The sequence below is a fragment of the Hippopotamus amphibius genome, chromosome 8 (genome assembly GCF_030028045.1).
Source record: "Hippopotamus amphibius kiboko isolate mHipAmp2 chromosome 8, mHipAmp2.hap2, whole genome shotgun sequence".
NCBI classification, from domain to species: Eukaryota; Metazoa; Chordata; class Mammalia; order Artiodactyla; family Hippopotamidae; genus Hippopotamus; species Hippopotamus amphibius.
In genome coordinates, this window is record NC_080193.1 from 7,215,845 (window position 1) to 7,231,523 (window position 15,679).

Below are 15,679 nucleotides of genomic sequence, written 5' to 3' on the forward strand. Positions count from 1 at the left end.
TTGGAGGAGCTCAGGAGTTACGGTGGACGCAGTCCCCCGCAGGGCGCCAGGCTTATCCGACTTCTGCTCTGAGTGTCCCGTCCCCACGCTCGCTGTTCTTGAGGCCCGGATGGTAAAGCGCCTGTAGCCCGCAGGCCTCCCTGACCGCCCCTGTCCCTCTCTCTCCCCAGATGTGAACCCTGCAGGGCTCCCGCCTACCTGTCGCTGAAGCGCGCCCCCCGCCCCAGGCCCAGCATGCGCCTGTCGGTGCGGAGGGCACTGCTGGCAGCCGGCTTCGCCCTTGTCCTGGTGCTGGCGGTCCAGCTGGGGCAGCAGGTGCTGGAGTGCCGGGCGGTGCTGGGGGGCCCGCGGGGCCCCCGGCGGGTCATGCGGCCGGAGCAGGAGGACCTGGTGATGGTGGGCACGGACCGCGTGGAGTACCGCTACGGCAAGACCATGCCGCTCATCTTTGTGGGCGGCGTGCCCCGGAGCGGCACCACGCTGATGCGCGCCATGCTGGACGCCCACCCCGAGGTGCGCTGCGGCGAGGAGACCCGCATCATCCCCCGCGTGCTGGCCATGCGCCAGGCCTGGTCCAAGTCCGGCCGGGAGAAGCTGCGGCTGGACGAGGCCGGTGTGACGGACGAGGTGCTGGACGCCGCCATGCAGGCCTTCATCCTGGAGGTGATCGCCAAGCACGGCGAGCCGGCCCGCGTCCTCTGCAACAAAGACCCCTTCACGCTCAAGTCCTCCGTCTACCTGTCGCGCCTCTTCCCCAACTCCAAGTTTCTGCTGATGGTGCGGGACGGCCGCGCCTCCGTGCACTCCATGATCACCCGCAAGGTCACCATCGCCGGCTTTGACCTCAGCAGCTACCGCGACTGCCTCACCAAGTGGAACAAGGCCATCGAGGTGATGTACGCCCAGTGCATGGAGGTGGGCAAGGACAAGTGCCTGCCCGTGTACTACGAGCAGCTGGTGCTGCACCCCCGGCGCTCCCTCAAGCTCATCCTGGACTTCCTTGGCATCGCCTGGAGTGATGCCGTCCTGCACCACGAGGACCTCATCGGCAAGCCCGGCGGCGTCTCCCTGTCCAAGTGAGTGGAGTCAGAGCACTTGGTGGGAAGGTCAGTGCTGCCCCTCTGAGCTGTGTGGTCAGGGGCAAGTCACTACGCCTCTCTGAGCCTCCTCTCTTGTAAGGGAGAAGATCTGGGAAGAGAGTGGTTAAGAGCAGAACCTTGAACCAGATCTCCCGCCTTGTAGCTCTGTGGCATTGAACAAGTCACTGTACTTCTGTAAACCTCGGCTTTATTTTCCAAAAAAAAAAATGGGACAATCACTCCTCTCCAAACTCCGAATATGCTTCAGAGTAAGCTGTAGTAGGTAAAGGTTGAGAGTACAGATTCTGGAAGCAGGCTGTCTGGGTTCACATCCCAGGTCTGCCGCTTTTTAGCTGTGTGACCTTGAGCAAGTGATTCAACCTCTCTGTGCTTCCATTTCCTCTGTAGCATGGGGCTGGAATCTACCTGTGTTCCCTTGTGAACATCAGATGGGTGAATACATGTTAGGTGGTGTTATTTCCATCATCATCGTTTCAGTGTTGATTTTCCTTTTATTGGAACACTCCCCAGCGTCACCTTCCTTCTCATTTATTGAGTGTCTGCTGTGTGCCCAGCACTGAGTGAAGCCCTCAACAATGTTACTCCTTTAATCCTCACAGCAACCTTGGACATAGGAACTGCCCTTTCCCCCATTTTACAGATGAAGATACTGAATCTCAGGAAAGTTACTGGCCTAAGGCAACGCAGCTAGCAAAGGGTGGTGCCAGGGTTTGAGCTCAGGTCGGTTGGACTCCAGTGCCTGTGCTCTCAAGCTCTCTGTGGCTGGGACCCATCCTCCCTCCCCTTCTGTCCCTTGCTCTCTGCCTCCCTCCTTTAGGGAGGCCATCCCTCTCCTGAGACCCTGGAACAGTGCAGGACCAGATGTGCCTCCATCCTGGTCAGTTGCAAGCATCCCTAAGAGCCCAGTGGAAGGGCGGTCCTTCCCGGGACAGCGCCTCCCGTTTCTTTCATGGGCCCTCCCGGACTCTGTCCCCAAGAGCTCCCGAGCCCTGAGCAGAGCTGGGGGCTTTCCCCACCAGTTGGTGCTGGAGCTGGGATTTTGTAAATCAACATGACAAGACATCAGATGGTCAAAGGAGTATGTCCTGATTGCAGGAAGTTGGGAAAATAAGTAAAACAGGAAAGAAAGACCACCTGTAATCCCACCACCCAGATTTTGATTTGTGGCCTGCTGGCCGTTGATCAGGGCGTATTGATAAAACCAGAGTCCTACCTGGCATGTTCCTCGGTAACCTTTCTTCCCCTTGTTCCCGGGACACTTGCTCACTGCCCCCAGTACTCTGCTGTGACATTTTGAATGGCTGCATAATATTCCACTACACGATCACCATATTCTATTTGACATCCTATTTTTGGACACTCTGGTTATTGATTCATATCAAGCGTGGCTCCCATCCCTGTTATGGGATGTGTCTACGTGATTTCTGTGTCATAAAGTCCTGGAGACACGAGGGTTGTGGCAAAGGCCAGGCACGTGTTTGATCACGTCAGGTTTGTTTGCCATAAACATCTTTGCAGAAAGCATTTTGCTGTAAAACATGAAATAACTATTTGATTGACAGTTTTGGTGTCATTACACTAGACAATGATAACGTATCAGTTTCTGCAAATACTCAGCACAGTTATCCCTCCCACCTGTTAAAACCGAAAGGGTACCGAGCTGTGCTTCATAGGAAAGGGACAGCTGCTAACTCACCAGCCTTTGAGAGCATTAATGATGATTCTTTAGCTAATTTAGATACAATGGCTTGCTCTCTCCTGCTGTCTTTACCGGATTTATCACACAGTATTAGACGTCAGAGGCCATGTTCATAGCAGCGCTATTCACAGTAGCCAAGACATGGAAGCAACCTAAGTGTCCATCAACAGAGGAATGGATAAAGCAGATGTGGTGTATATACACAATGGAATACTACTCAGCCTTAAAAAAAGAAGGAAATAGTGCCACTTGCAGCTACGTGGATGGACCTAGAGGTGATCATACTAAATGAAGTAAGTCAGAGAGAGAAAGACAGATACCATATCTTATCACTTATATGTGGAATCTAAACTGTGACACAAATGAACTTAGTTTTGAAACAGAAACAGACTCACAGACATAGAAAATAACCCTAACCCTAACCCTAACCCTAGGGGAAAGGGGGGGGAGGGATAAATGAGGAGTGTGGGATTAGCAGAAACACACTATTATCTACAAAGTAGATGAACAACAAGGACCTACTGTATAGCACAGGGAACTATACTCAATATCCTGTAATAAACCATAAGGGAAAAGAATATGAAAAAGAATACATATATATATCTCACTGAATCACTTTGCTGTACACCAGAAACTAACACAACACTGTAAATCAATGATACTTCAGTTTTAAAAAGTTGGAGGCAAAAGAAGAATCAGACTCCTCCTATCTCCCCCAAAAGGAATTGTTCCTTGATTCCTGATGTGTTTTGAAAACGATGAAAATTCTAACAGAATCTGGCTTAGGTTAGCTCACCAGAGGACTTGCAGAAACTGATATGTTATCGTTTTCTGTGTAATGTAACTATCAACCAGTGATTGTATCTTTCATGGCAAAATGGCTTTAGGCCAATTGTGGGGTGGAAACTGCTTGAAAGATGTTTATGGTGAAAATACCTAGAACCGTATTTGAGATTTTTGACATACTGGCTAGAGTTGAGATTTAAATCCGGGCCTACAGACTGCAGATCCATGCCCTCCCCAGCAGTCCACACACCCTTTCCCCTTCCCAATTTCCCTTACCCCACTTCCCATCTTCCTTTTGCTCCTTCTCTTTGCTTCTGTTCTTTGTTCCCAAGTTACCGCTTAGTTGGGATGGAAGCAGCTAGAAACAGGTCCTCGATCCTAGGAGTTCCCCATCCTTTGTCCTATAAAGCCTCTGATGAACTGGTAACATCATTGTGATTCAGACGGCCTGGTAACCCTGTTATATGGGAGAGCAAGGAAGCACGTGTAAGATAATAGCCGTTTCATCCTAACAGTAAAACGGAAACAACCTAAATGTCCATCTTTAGAGGAATGGAAAAAAATGAGGTATTGAGTGAATGGAAAAAAAAAAAAACAACAAAAACCCGCCTACAGACCAGTACCATGTATGGCACATAATTTCTGTTTTTAAATCTGTTAAGTGAAACCATAGATTTTCAGTGTGTATGTGTGTGTGGGAGAGAGAGAGGGCTAACACTGAGACCTTAAAATGTACCAGATACTCTTTTATTATTAACTCATTTACTCCCCCAAACAGCCCAGTGAAGTAGGTACTATTATGATTCCCATTTTACAGGTGAGGACACAGAGGCTCAGAGAGGTTCATTCAGTCTCCCGAGGCCACACAGCCGGCATTGGTACAGCTGGCTCCCGCACCCAGGCAGTCTGACCCCTGTCTGCACTTAGTCACTCTACTTTTAAAAGCACAGAAAACAGACTGAAAGGGTGCCCTCCAAAATGCTCAGACTGAGTCCCTGTAGGGAGCAGGTGAACTGGGAGTGGTGACCACTATTCACCTTTCCATTAGTGTCTTCATTATTTCTCAAGAACCAAATGTCCATCTTAGTCATGTAAATAAAAAGTCATTTTGAAAAGGTCAGAGAGGTCAAGGAAGCAGAATTTCAGCACCACCGTTGTGCACTGTCTAGTCCTTCCTCCCGACTTCACACCCTGCGCTCTTATCCGCATAGCACGGAGCAGGTGTGATGAGGCCAGATGACGCGCCTACATTCTTATAGTTGATAAGAGCCGAGCAGGCTGGGGACCAGGTCCCCCCAACCCTTCCTGCTGCCCCAGAGTCCCTGGGCAGGGAGCCCGCCCGAGCACCACCTGGGTCTGCCTGTGCCCCATCCAGCCCATCCTTTCTCCCCAGGATCGAGCGATCCACAGACCAGGTCATCAAGCCCGTGAACCTGGAAGCTCTCTCCAAGTGGACTGGCCACATCCCTGGGGATGTGTTGAGGGACATGGCCCAGATCGCCCCCATGCTGGCCCGGCTCGGCTACGACCCCTATGCGAACCCGCCCAACTACGGCAACCCGGACCCCATCGTCATCAACAACACACACCGGGTGAGTGCGCGTGCGCGTGGGGAGGTGCGCTCTGGGGCTGCGGCGGGGATGGAGGCTCCCGCTCCCCCAGAAACGCTTAGTCTCTTGATCCCTAAGCAGCTGCTTTGTTTCTGTCTCATGGACGCGGTGACTCATACAGCTGCTCCTATTTCCGTTTTCGCTTGGGCCGCAAGGAAACTCAAAACCAACTGGTCGCCTGCCTCTCTTACTCTGTAGCATCTCATGGCAGGCCCATCTATGCAGTAATTCCATCCTGTTTCTCTACTCTGACTTACCCTTTCCCCCCTGCTTCCCTGGCTGTTTGTTGATCTGTTTGTAAAGCACTTCAAGCCTTTGTTGAGACTGGGTGTAAATAAGTCAACAGTGGGACCTTTTATTGCCCCCATAAAGTTTAATGTTTGTTTATTTATTTTTGTCTGTGCCGCTCCACATGCGGGATCTTAGTTCCCCAACCAGGGATCGATCCCGTGCTCCCTGCAGTGGAAGTGCGGAGTCTTAACCACTGGACCACCAGGGAAGTCCCTGCCCCCGTAAGGTTTAATGTTCACTTCTCAGACAAATGTGAGTTTAGGGCAGTTTAAATTACTCCTTATGTTCTCCTTAGTGTAGGTTGGTCAAGGGGAAGGGACTTTGAGAAGATGTTTTTGGAGCATAAAAGTAGGCTAATCCTGGGTAGAAGAAGAGTTAAGTCAATACTATTCACATGTGGCCGTCACAGCTTCTGCTTTATTTTGGGTGCTGTGTTCTGACTTTCGCAGAGACACTAAGTTAATGAAAATATCTGAAAAGGGGACCCAGGCCTAAGGAAGAGCCCTCCTAGCCCTTACATCATAGAGACCGGAGTTTTAATCTACGCTGAGCTTTGCATTTCTGAGGACATGCTGATTTTAGAAAGTAAACAATTCTTTTTTTTTCTTCTTTTTTTTATCACAGTGTAACTGAGTTGTATTAGTTTCAGGTGTACAACAGAATGATTTGATATTTGTACACACGGCAAAACAGTCACCACAATTTGAGTCTAGTCACCTGCCGTCTGTCACTGTACAAAGTTATAAAATATGCAGTACGCTGTTATCGACCGTAGTCGCTCTGCTGTACTTTACATCCCTTTGGCTCATTTATTTTATTTTATCTTGACCTCCTTCACCCATTTCTCCTCCCCCTCCCAACCCAACAGTTCTTGTATTGAATCAGAAAGGGAGAAAGTTGTTCCTCTCTTATTCTCCTTTAATTCTTCTGTGGACTCAAGGAGAAAGACTCCATTTGGTGCCAGCAAGTCCTTAACATGTGCAAGCTGTCTTCCTTTTTTTTTTTCCCTCTATTTTTTGGCCACACCATGCACCATATGGGATCTTAGTTCCCTGATCAGGGATCGAACCTGTGCCCCCTGCATTGAAGTGCAGAGTCTTAACCACTGAACCACCAGGGAAGTCCCGACAGCTTTCTTTTTAACAGAGAGAATTTGCACACACTGAGTGTTGGCGGCTCTGCCCTTGTCCTTGAGGTGTAAGCCCATCTATAGGTCTCATTACGTCTTCTTCCCCGGCATCGGTTGATTCTGTAAACATCTGCTTGTGGAAACACTCAGAGATCCAAGGTGGATCCCCAGAGTGCATGGAGAGCAGGCAGCCTGGCTGTGGCTTATTTTTATTATTTTATTATTTTCATTTTAAATATTATTAATTTTAATATTTACTGTTTAATAATAGTTATTATCCTTTAAACTGTACTTAGGTGTTCTATATACCTTCCTGTATATATGCTGTATTTCATAATAAAAAATTCATTAACAGGGTTAAAAAGCAGCAGCAGTGGCTGGTGATGACCTCAAAACCCAGCCCGCAATGCTTCTCAGGAGGGGTGGCTGGGACGGGCTGACGGCCTCAGAGGAAGCCGGCCTCGCCTTACCTGCACTCTCAGCCAGGGCTCCCGCAGCAGCTCCTCTGAAGTCTCCTTAAAAGGCAGAGGCCCCTGGCGGGTCCCAGACTGTGAGTCAGAAGCTCCCAGAGTAAGGCCTGACCTTGGGTGTTGTATACAAAAAATTCTGAGGAGCAGTGATGGTCAAGATCAAGCTCTTTGGAGATCTGTTTGTTTAAGATAGATGTCTCTGGTTTCTTCCAAAGAGGTTTGCTCCCCGAAGAAGGACTCAGTTTTCTACTAACTTACTTAATGACAATAAGTCTTAAGGGAAGCACAATTCACTGATTCACTTATTCTCATCCCTCACTGTGAATTTTCGTGACAAACACACTTGTACTGCTGAGAAATATTTTGACACTTCACATATGCAAGTAGAGAATTGATAGGGTCGCTTTCGAAAATGATTTTTTGTATTTCTAGTTTCTGGCTTAAATATCCAACGGTGCAGATTTTGACATTTGTAAGAACTAAATTTGGTTTAAAAAAAAGCCAAAAACTTGCTCTAGTTTTGTGACCCTGTGTACTTTTAAAATAAAATCAAGAAAGCAAAACAAAAACAAAACAAAGAGGTTTACTCCCTGGGGGTTCCACATGTCTTGACAAATGCCGAACACCTTGTTAAGTCTTTAAAGCGGTTTTGCTGTAACTGCAAGGATAAGTCCCCTTGTTGAAACCCACGTGGGTGTGCGTGTGCGTGTGTTTCTGTGTGTACCAAAGGCACAGAATGTTCCCGTGCGGGATCCTGGGTAGTGCACTCAGTTCTGAAAGGACCGCAGCGCTAATGAAACTGTCTATACCTGTGCTGTCCGTTACAGCCGCTGGGCTTGTGTGGCCATGGAAACGTGACCGGTGAAATGTGACAAGTCCAAACTGAAAGGTGCTGTGAAAGTGTGAAACACACCAGATTTTGAGGTCCTCGTACTGCCCCCAAAAAGCATGTAAAATTTCTCCTTAGTCATTTTCATATTGATTACATCGGGGAGGAAGACGTTTCCTTTTTCTCCTTCTGGGTTCTTTGGCTGGCCTGATAATGAAATTGACATAAGACAGATTAACAGCAGAGAAAATAAATTTAATATCGTACATACAGGGGCTCATAAAAATAGGAGATTCATAGAGAGGACCAAAGCAGGCATCTTTCATACCTTTTAGATAAAGAAACAATACATTTGTGAAGAACTGACGAGACAAAGACACTTGGGCTTGGGGCCCTACGTTAGTGAAGAAGTAACAGGGTTTGTTTACACAGCCTTCTCTTCCCTGAGTTCTCCATCTCTCATGATAAGGATGTCTCTCTACCTCCTGGTGCCAGGAGGCACCTTTCACATGGGAGATTTATTTCCTGCTGTCAAGGGCGCAAAGAAGGGTCAGAGTGTCCTTCTGGCTTCGGTTGTTTCTTAAATAACTTTAATTCAAAATAATAAATAAGCCAAAGAGGTAGATTTGGGGGTGACCTGCCCTGAGCCCCATCAGTGACATGTTGAAGTATTAATATTTTACATATATCAGGTTTAATAAAAAACACCGCTAGAGGGAATTCCCTGGCGGTCCAGTGGTTAGGACTCCATGCTCTCACTGCTGAGGGTCTGGGTTCAGTTCCTGGTTGGGGAACCAAGATCTCTCAAGCTGCGCAGCGTGGCTAAAAGAAAAACAACAACAACAACAACCCACTAGAATGAATTTCACCTGCTTCACTTTTTTTTCTCTCTAATGTGGCTACTAGAAGATTTGAAACTAGAGTCAAGTTCACATTTTATTTTGTTGGACAGCACTGGTCTATCCAGTGCCTTGTATTTTGGGAAATAGTGGGAAGGCCTGGAATTTTCTGGTTCCCACCTCAGGGCCTTTGCCCTCGCTATGCCCTCCACCTGGAATGTTTCTCCTTCAGAGCTTAGCCTGGCAGGATCTCCTTGTCCCTCAGGTCTCAGCTCAAAGGCTGTGCGTTCCATGAGGCCCTTTTTGACCAGCCACTCAGAAGCAGCCCCCCCGGCACTCCTCTCCATCACATCCCTCTGCCTGACCTTTTCCTTGTCGTACTTCCCACGGGTTGATACGCTCTTGTTTAATCGTGTTCATTGTTACTGATGGGTTGTCTGGCCCTTCAGACTCTAGAATGGAATCTCCAGGAGAATGGAAACTTAGTTGTCTGCTTAATGTTGTAATCCACGCCCACCCCCCCATGCTTAGAGTAATGCCCAGAATAAGAGGAGCTTATTAATAAATGTTTGTTGGATGGATGGATGGATGGATGGGTGGGTGGGTATGTGGCTGGGGGGGAAGGTGGGAGTGTGGATGGGGGGGTGGGTGGATGGATAGGTAGCTGGATGGGAGAGTGGATGGGTGGGTCCATGGATGGATGGATGGGTATGGAAGTGATGGACTAAATTTTATTTTTTGATCATTTCTGCAGTAGCAATATTTTTTTCTTTTTCCTAGGTCTTGAGAGGGGACTATAAAACACCAGCCAATCTGAAAGGATATTTTCAGGTCAGAAACCCCAGGGGGAATTCTGCGGTACCACTGGCTTGCTCTATGCCCTTGAACACTTCATTTCTCTCATAGGGCTGACGGTTTTCCCATCAGAAGATTGGGTGGGGGTGGGATTCCCGTCAGAGGCTCTCAAGTGTCTGATCCACCTGGGACCACATCTCAGCAGCCCTTCTGCCAGAGCCCCTTCCTTCACCTTGTCCCCTGGCTTGAAAGCCGTTGGAGGGATTTGGTGGGGACTTTCTGTCAAACTTTCTGCCTCTAGCCTAAAATTCAGCTTCGTTTAAAGTGGCAGTTCCCGGACTTCCCTGGCAGTCCAGTGATTAAGAATCCGCGCTTTCACTGCAGGGGGTGTGGGTTCAATCCCCTGTCCGGGAAGTTCCGCATGCCATGCGGTGCAGTCAAAAAAAAAAGGTATAAAGTGGCAGTTCCCAAACACAACTCAACGCAAAAAGTTCATCAGTCTACCAAAAAATGTGTTGTGTGTTACAGGTGTATGTGCAAATGCAGACATAATACAGTCCTGTGTCCCCACACGTCTCTGCACAGCCTGGCTTCCCATGCATCCTGGGTGTGTCTATGGGAGGCTGTCCCTGGATTTTGCAAGAAGAACCGCTCCCAGGACTGACGTTGTAGCATCCTCCTTTTGGTGCCACAGTGCGCCTTTTTAAGTGAAGTGTGATGGTGCTAAAATCAGTAGTTTCAGTTTGTGTGTGTGTTTTGTTTAACTTGGCCAGTAAAGGGTGGGCCACCCTGTGCAAGCCCCCAATTTAATTATCAAGCTCACGGACTCTCATGGCCTGGCACATCTGGGTTCTTTGAAGATGAGTCGATGACAACGTTCCCTATGTGGGAATCAGAAGCCCATCTCTTGCCACTGTGAAAAAATGTTGCCAGAATTAGCGCTAACTTGTAACTTGTTTTCACCCAAAGATGATGTAACAAGAACAAACAGAAGTGGGGTGAGGGGAATTCGAAACCATCTGAAACTCTCTTCATTTTTGCATGTAGTCTTTTTTGCCCCCCTGAGTATGCATGTTTGTGTTCCTTGCAATTGCATCGTGTGAGCTGCTTTGTTTTGCTTTCTTACTGTTTTTCCGTCTTGTGCCACCAGTTACTTAACTGTTGCCCTAAGATCGTTTGCAATTTTTGCAGTATTTCGAATGATGTCATGTACCTATCATCCTGATTTTGCTCTTTCTTTTGTGGGGTGAAGGGTGGGGGGTCCTCTTTGGAATTGTTCCCTTAGAATACATTTTTAAGGAGTGGACTCAGAGGATGGGAGGGTCTTTTTTTTTTTTTCTTTTGGCCTCATGGTATGTGGGATCTTAGTTCCCTGACCAGGGATCAAACCAATGCCCTCTACAGTGGAAGTGTGGAATCTTAACCCCTGGACCGCCAGGGAAGTCCCCATGGGAGGGTGTTTTTTGGGACTTGTGAACTACAGGGCTAAAATTGCTTTACAAAAGAGTTGGACCAGTTTACACTCTCCTGCACTATGTGGCGTATTCAGGCTGGCTTAGGACTGTTTTTTGCTCTATTAGGAGCAAAATGTAAAGGAATGGCATATGCTCTGTCATCGTGAGCAGTCCCACCCTCAGGAGAGCTGCCCTGCAAATTACATCAAACCCCTACTTTCCTTCCCCTTCTCCGCCAGCCCTCACTGTGTGCATGACCTCATGCAGGATATTGCAGGTCTTAGAAACAATCCTAGGGCAACAGTTGAGTAATGGTGGTGTGTGCATTGTGTAGAATACTACCTAGCCATCCAAAATGGTAATTGTGAAACCCCAAAAATAGGAAAATAGAAGAAAGCAAAACAAAGCAGCTCACACATTAGAATTGCAACCCATGTAAAAATGTACACTCAGTCCCGAAACTCCAAACATGGTCTCCTTTCCAGGGCTTTGCTGTTCCCTCTGCCAGGAATGCTTTTCTGCCCGCATCTCCATGGCTGGCCTCATTTTCATCTTTTAGATCTTTGATTGCGGGGTGTTTTCCAACACTAACAACCAATTCTCTGATTCTCCAGACACAAACTAGGTGCTGCATAATTCAGTTCAATTCTGACACTGATTTCCAGAGGTAGCCTCTGACCCCACAGGTTAAGGGCCCAGTCCCTTAAAACTGCCCCCCCCCCCAGGTGCCCAGGCCAGCCACCTTTCTGCCCAGCCAACCACACATTTAGGGGTCCCCCATCCTCCCCTTCCCCCACTCAGGTTTGATGAATCGCTAGAACAACACACAGGACTTAGGAAAACACTTTACTTCCTAGATCACTAGTTTATTATAAAGGCTGTGTAACTTAGGAACAACCAAATGGAAGAGGTGTGTAGGGTGAGGTATGGGAGAGGGGCGCGGAGCTGCCACACGCTTTCTGGGTGCACCACCGTCCTGGCGCCTCCCTGTGTTCACCAGCCCGACTCCCTGAACCCTGTTGTTCACGGATTTGTATGGAGGTTGCATTAAGTAGGCATGGTTGATGAACTCACTGGCCATTGGTTACTCATCTCCAGCCCCCTCCCTTCCCCAGAGGTTGGTATGGAGGGCGCTGAAATTTCCAGCCCTTTTCATCATGCATTGGCCTTTTTGGTAAAGGAGTCCCCATCCTGAAGTTAGGGGCCTCCAGCCACCAGTCATCTCATTTGCATACAAAAGACGCTTTTTATCACTAGGGAGATTTCAAGAGTTCTAGGGAACCCAGGGCAAAGGTCACATATAGAGTTTTGATTACACTACACCTTAAATATCATCCCGCTGTAGTGGCCTCTCCGAACTGCTTTATCTGAAGGAGCCCCAGCACCAGGCACTCCTATCAGCCTACTGTATTGCCTGGACTTGATAGTATCTTACGGATGTGTTTGGTGAGCAGGCAGGTTCTCCTCGCTGTGTGGGAATAGATGGGGTCTGTCACGTTCACAGTAGGCCCAGCACCTGGCACATAGTAGGTGTGCAGTGAATACTCAGTGGGGGCATGTGCCTGACTCCGTGATGCTGAGGGCTGAACCTCAGGGTGGTGAGACCCCGGCACCCGCACCTGGCCATGACCCTTCCTCTGCGTGTTGTCTTCCTCCAGGTGAACCTGAACAGCACCTCCTCCCACCTAGGAAGCTCATGATTTCCAGGTAGGCCTGCAGACTTCGCGTGGGGCTCCCACCACTTCTGAGCCTAGGAGCCACTTTTCCGAAAAGCTTGTCCTTCCCAAGCCTCCTCGGGGAGGAGTGGCCACCAAGGTGGGCTGACCCAGCCCCATTGGAGGTTTCCATGGTGACAGCCTGGGGGAGCTATTGATAGAATCAAGGCTTAGTCTCCTAGCTCTGGATCAGGGGTGGGGGCAGGGATCAACGCTGAACTAACCAGAAAAAGGTTCTTCTGGCATTGGGGAGGGGGTACGGAGGACCAGTGTGATGGGGAGGATTCTAGAACCATCTTGCACAGAATGCTGTCTGCCAGCCCGCCTTCTATAAACAGCATCAGGTTAGCCCAGAGCAATTAATGTTCTAATAATAGTCACAGGCAGTTCTGGTCCAAGAATAACCCCCACTGCACTGGGCTAAGTGCTCCTCCTGTGTTACTCTTTTAACCCTCAGCATCCCTAGGAGGCAGGGGACGGCTGTCCCATTTTATGGAGGAGAAGATCAAAGCCCAGAGAAGGGCTTTGACTTGCCTAAGGCCACACAGCCACCGAAAGTCATCTCCCCCAGAGTCTGCTTTTAACAAATGACCTTAAGCGTATGTTTTAGCCATCCCCATTTTTCCAAGGGGCAGGGACACAGGTTTGTTCTGAACTTGGGAAGTCAGAGATTTAAGAACTCACTCCAGGTTTGACTCCTGTTGGCCTCTGTTTTCCCCACCTGGAGAATGGGGATTCATCACTGTCCACCTCCAAGGGTGGTCATGAGATAGATGAAGTGAGCCGGGCACGTTGGGACCTCACCAGGATGTGGGCCCTGGAGTTAAGGCCCCAGCGGGTGAGCTCACCTCCTGACGTTCCCAGCCTCCCTGAGGGGCTCAGCGAGACCAGGACCCACTTGCCTGGGTATGTGGCCTATTCTTTTAAACTGTAAAAGAATGTCTAGCCTCAAGTCTGTTTTTAGTCTCCTTATCTTACTTTTAAACAATCAGTGTATTTTTTAGTTTTTCTTGAAAGCTGCTTGGCACCAAACCACAAGGCTGGAGACACTAAGTCATCCTGACTGTCAGGATTACCATCTTGAGTTGTGCTAAGATCCAGGACTTGTGTTTAATTCCTGAGAAGCCGGGAATTCCCTGGTGGTCCAGTGGTTAGGACTCCACGCTCTCACTGCCGAGGGCCCGGGTTCAATCCCTGGTCGGGGAACTAAGATCCCACAAGCTGCACAGCACAGCCGAAACAAACACACACACAAAACACGAAAAGAAAAGGAAACACACTAATTCCTAGGAAGCCTCGGGTGGAAAGCAGTCTCTTTCCAAGTGTTTCCCCAGCTCGGTACCCCCACTCTCTTTCTGCAGGTTCGTGAGTAGAATCCTGAACCTTCTCGTCGACGAAAGCCACGTGATGTGTGCCTCGCGTGACTGTTTAGATTAGGTCCCAGAGACAGGGCGCTTTAGCTAATCCCTGGTGGAGAGTTGCTCTTGAAGAAATGCTCTTCCTCCCCGGGCCTCCAGAAAGCCATTGGCACTTTTCACATCATCACTGCCACTTGCTCTCCCTAAACCAGAAAAGTGTACCTTTTGAGGTCAGGTGGCAGCAGGTTGAGAGGTGGGACCCCGGAGGCATTTTTAACTGTAACTTCTCTCTGGCCACGTGGGATGCTGTAGAAAGCCTCACGTGCTTCTGCGGATGCGAGAAGACCACCCGTCCTGCAATCACATATGTAAATCTGCAAGATCTATTTCAGAATTGTGACTCTGGGCCTAACGCCCGTTTTCTCCCCTTTCAGATCTCTGCACATGGCTTTGTTTCCAGAAGAGAAGAAACTTTGCATTCGAGTGGAAATCGGACCGCTAATCCAAGCATATTGCTTGCTATTAATCACCAGAACAGGACTGCTAACCAGGAACGTATTTGCATATGTTTGCGAAAGCTGAACCATTGAAAACTGACCTTGAAACACTCTATCTTTGGACAGTCCAGGGTAGAGAACCAAGAGCGTGGAAGTAGTTCTGCTTTTGAAACTTAGGTATTTTATATTTTTCCCCTCGAGAACTTTTTTTTAAGAAATGGATTTGCCATCTTCCTTAATTTGCAGGACTTCCTTGGTGGCTTTGTTTGCTGGACAGGGCCCACCACCCGTGCCTCTCCTGTTGGCCCTTACTTTTGAACTCAAAGAATCTATTTAAGAATTTAATATATGAGGCTTTCTTTGATTCCTCCGCAGTTCTACTCACAGAGAAAAAAATATATATATATATATTATTTGAATAAACTGAACAGGGACTCATTTGTCTGTGCCTTAATTTACAGAGTGAATAGATTTTTTTCCTCCATGTTTAGTTTTGTCAGGTGGATGGATGACAAAGGCTGGAGAGTAGGTGCATGCAGGGCCACAGCTACTTCTGTGTCGGGGGTCCCTAAGGCCACCCTCGGGTTCGGCGATTTGCTAGGAGGACTCACAGAACTCAGAAAACCTGGTGGACTCACAGTTACGGATGTTTACAGCAAAAGGATACGGATTAAAATCAGCAAGGGAGAAAAGTGCATAGGGCAGAGTCCAGGAGAGCCCAGGCACGAGTTTCCAGATGTCCTCTCCCACTGGAGTCTTACGGACTTGCTTAATTCTCCCACCAACGAAGTGTGACAACGTGTATGAAGTGTTGCCAGCCAGGAAGGCTCACCTGAGCCTCAGTGTCCAGCATTTTTTACTGGGCATCTGTCACAAAGGTATGTGACAACTGACCGTAGGTGCTTGGTCTTCAGCCCTTCCAGAGCTCAAATGATGCAGTGTGAGCCAAGAGTCCCCCATAAATCACATTGTTAACATCAGCTCTCTGGCCTCTTGTGGTCCAGGGTCCTCACTTCTTCTAGCGGGGACATCCCTAGGGCTCAGAAGTGAACTCCTGGGAGCTGGTCCAAGCCAGTCTTTTCTTTGCCACGTGCAGGGTTTGTTTGA

At 48.6% G+C, this 15,679-nt stretch overlaps 1 protein-coding gene across 13 annotated transcripts in view; it reads left to right on the plus strand.

The window, feature by feature from the left end:
- Positions 1-15,012, plus strand: part of TPST2 (tyrosylprotein sulfotransferase 2) — a 53,021-nt gene extending 38,009 nt beyond the window's left edge. For 9 of the 13 annotated variants that reach the window (XM_057745470.1, XM_057745471.1, XM_057745460.1 and 6 more), the window contains 4 exons: positions 171-1,076; positions 4,979-5,177; positions 9,534-9,584; positions 14,510-15,012. In XM_057745470.1, coding sequence (XP_057601453.1) covers positions 235-1,076; positions 4,979-5,177; positions 9,534-9,584; positions 14,510-14,665 — 1,248 coding nt within the window. In that variant the 5' untranslated portion in view covers positions 171-234 and the 3' untranslated portion in view covers positions 14,666-15,012. Of the gene's footprint in view, positions 1-170; positions 1,077-4,978; positions 5,178-5,621; positions 6,796-9,533; positions 9,585-12,660; positions 12,710-14,509 lie in introns of those variants that run through there. The other 4 variants (XM_057745473.1, XM_057745466.1, XM_057745469.1 and 1 more) reach the window with 3 other exon arrangements.
- Positions 15,013-15,679: the final 667 nt, after the last annotated feature.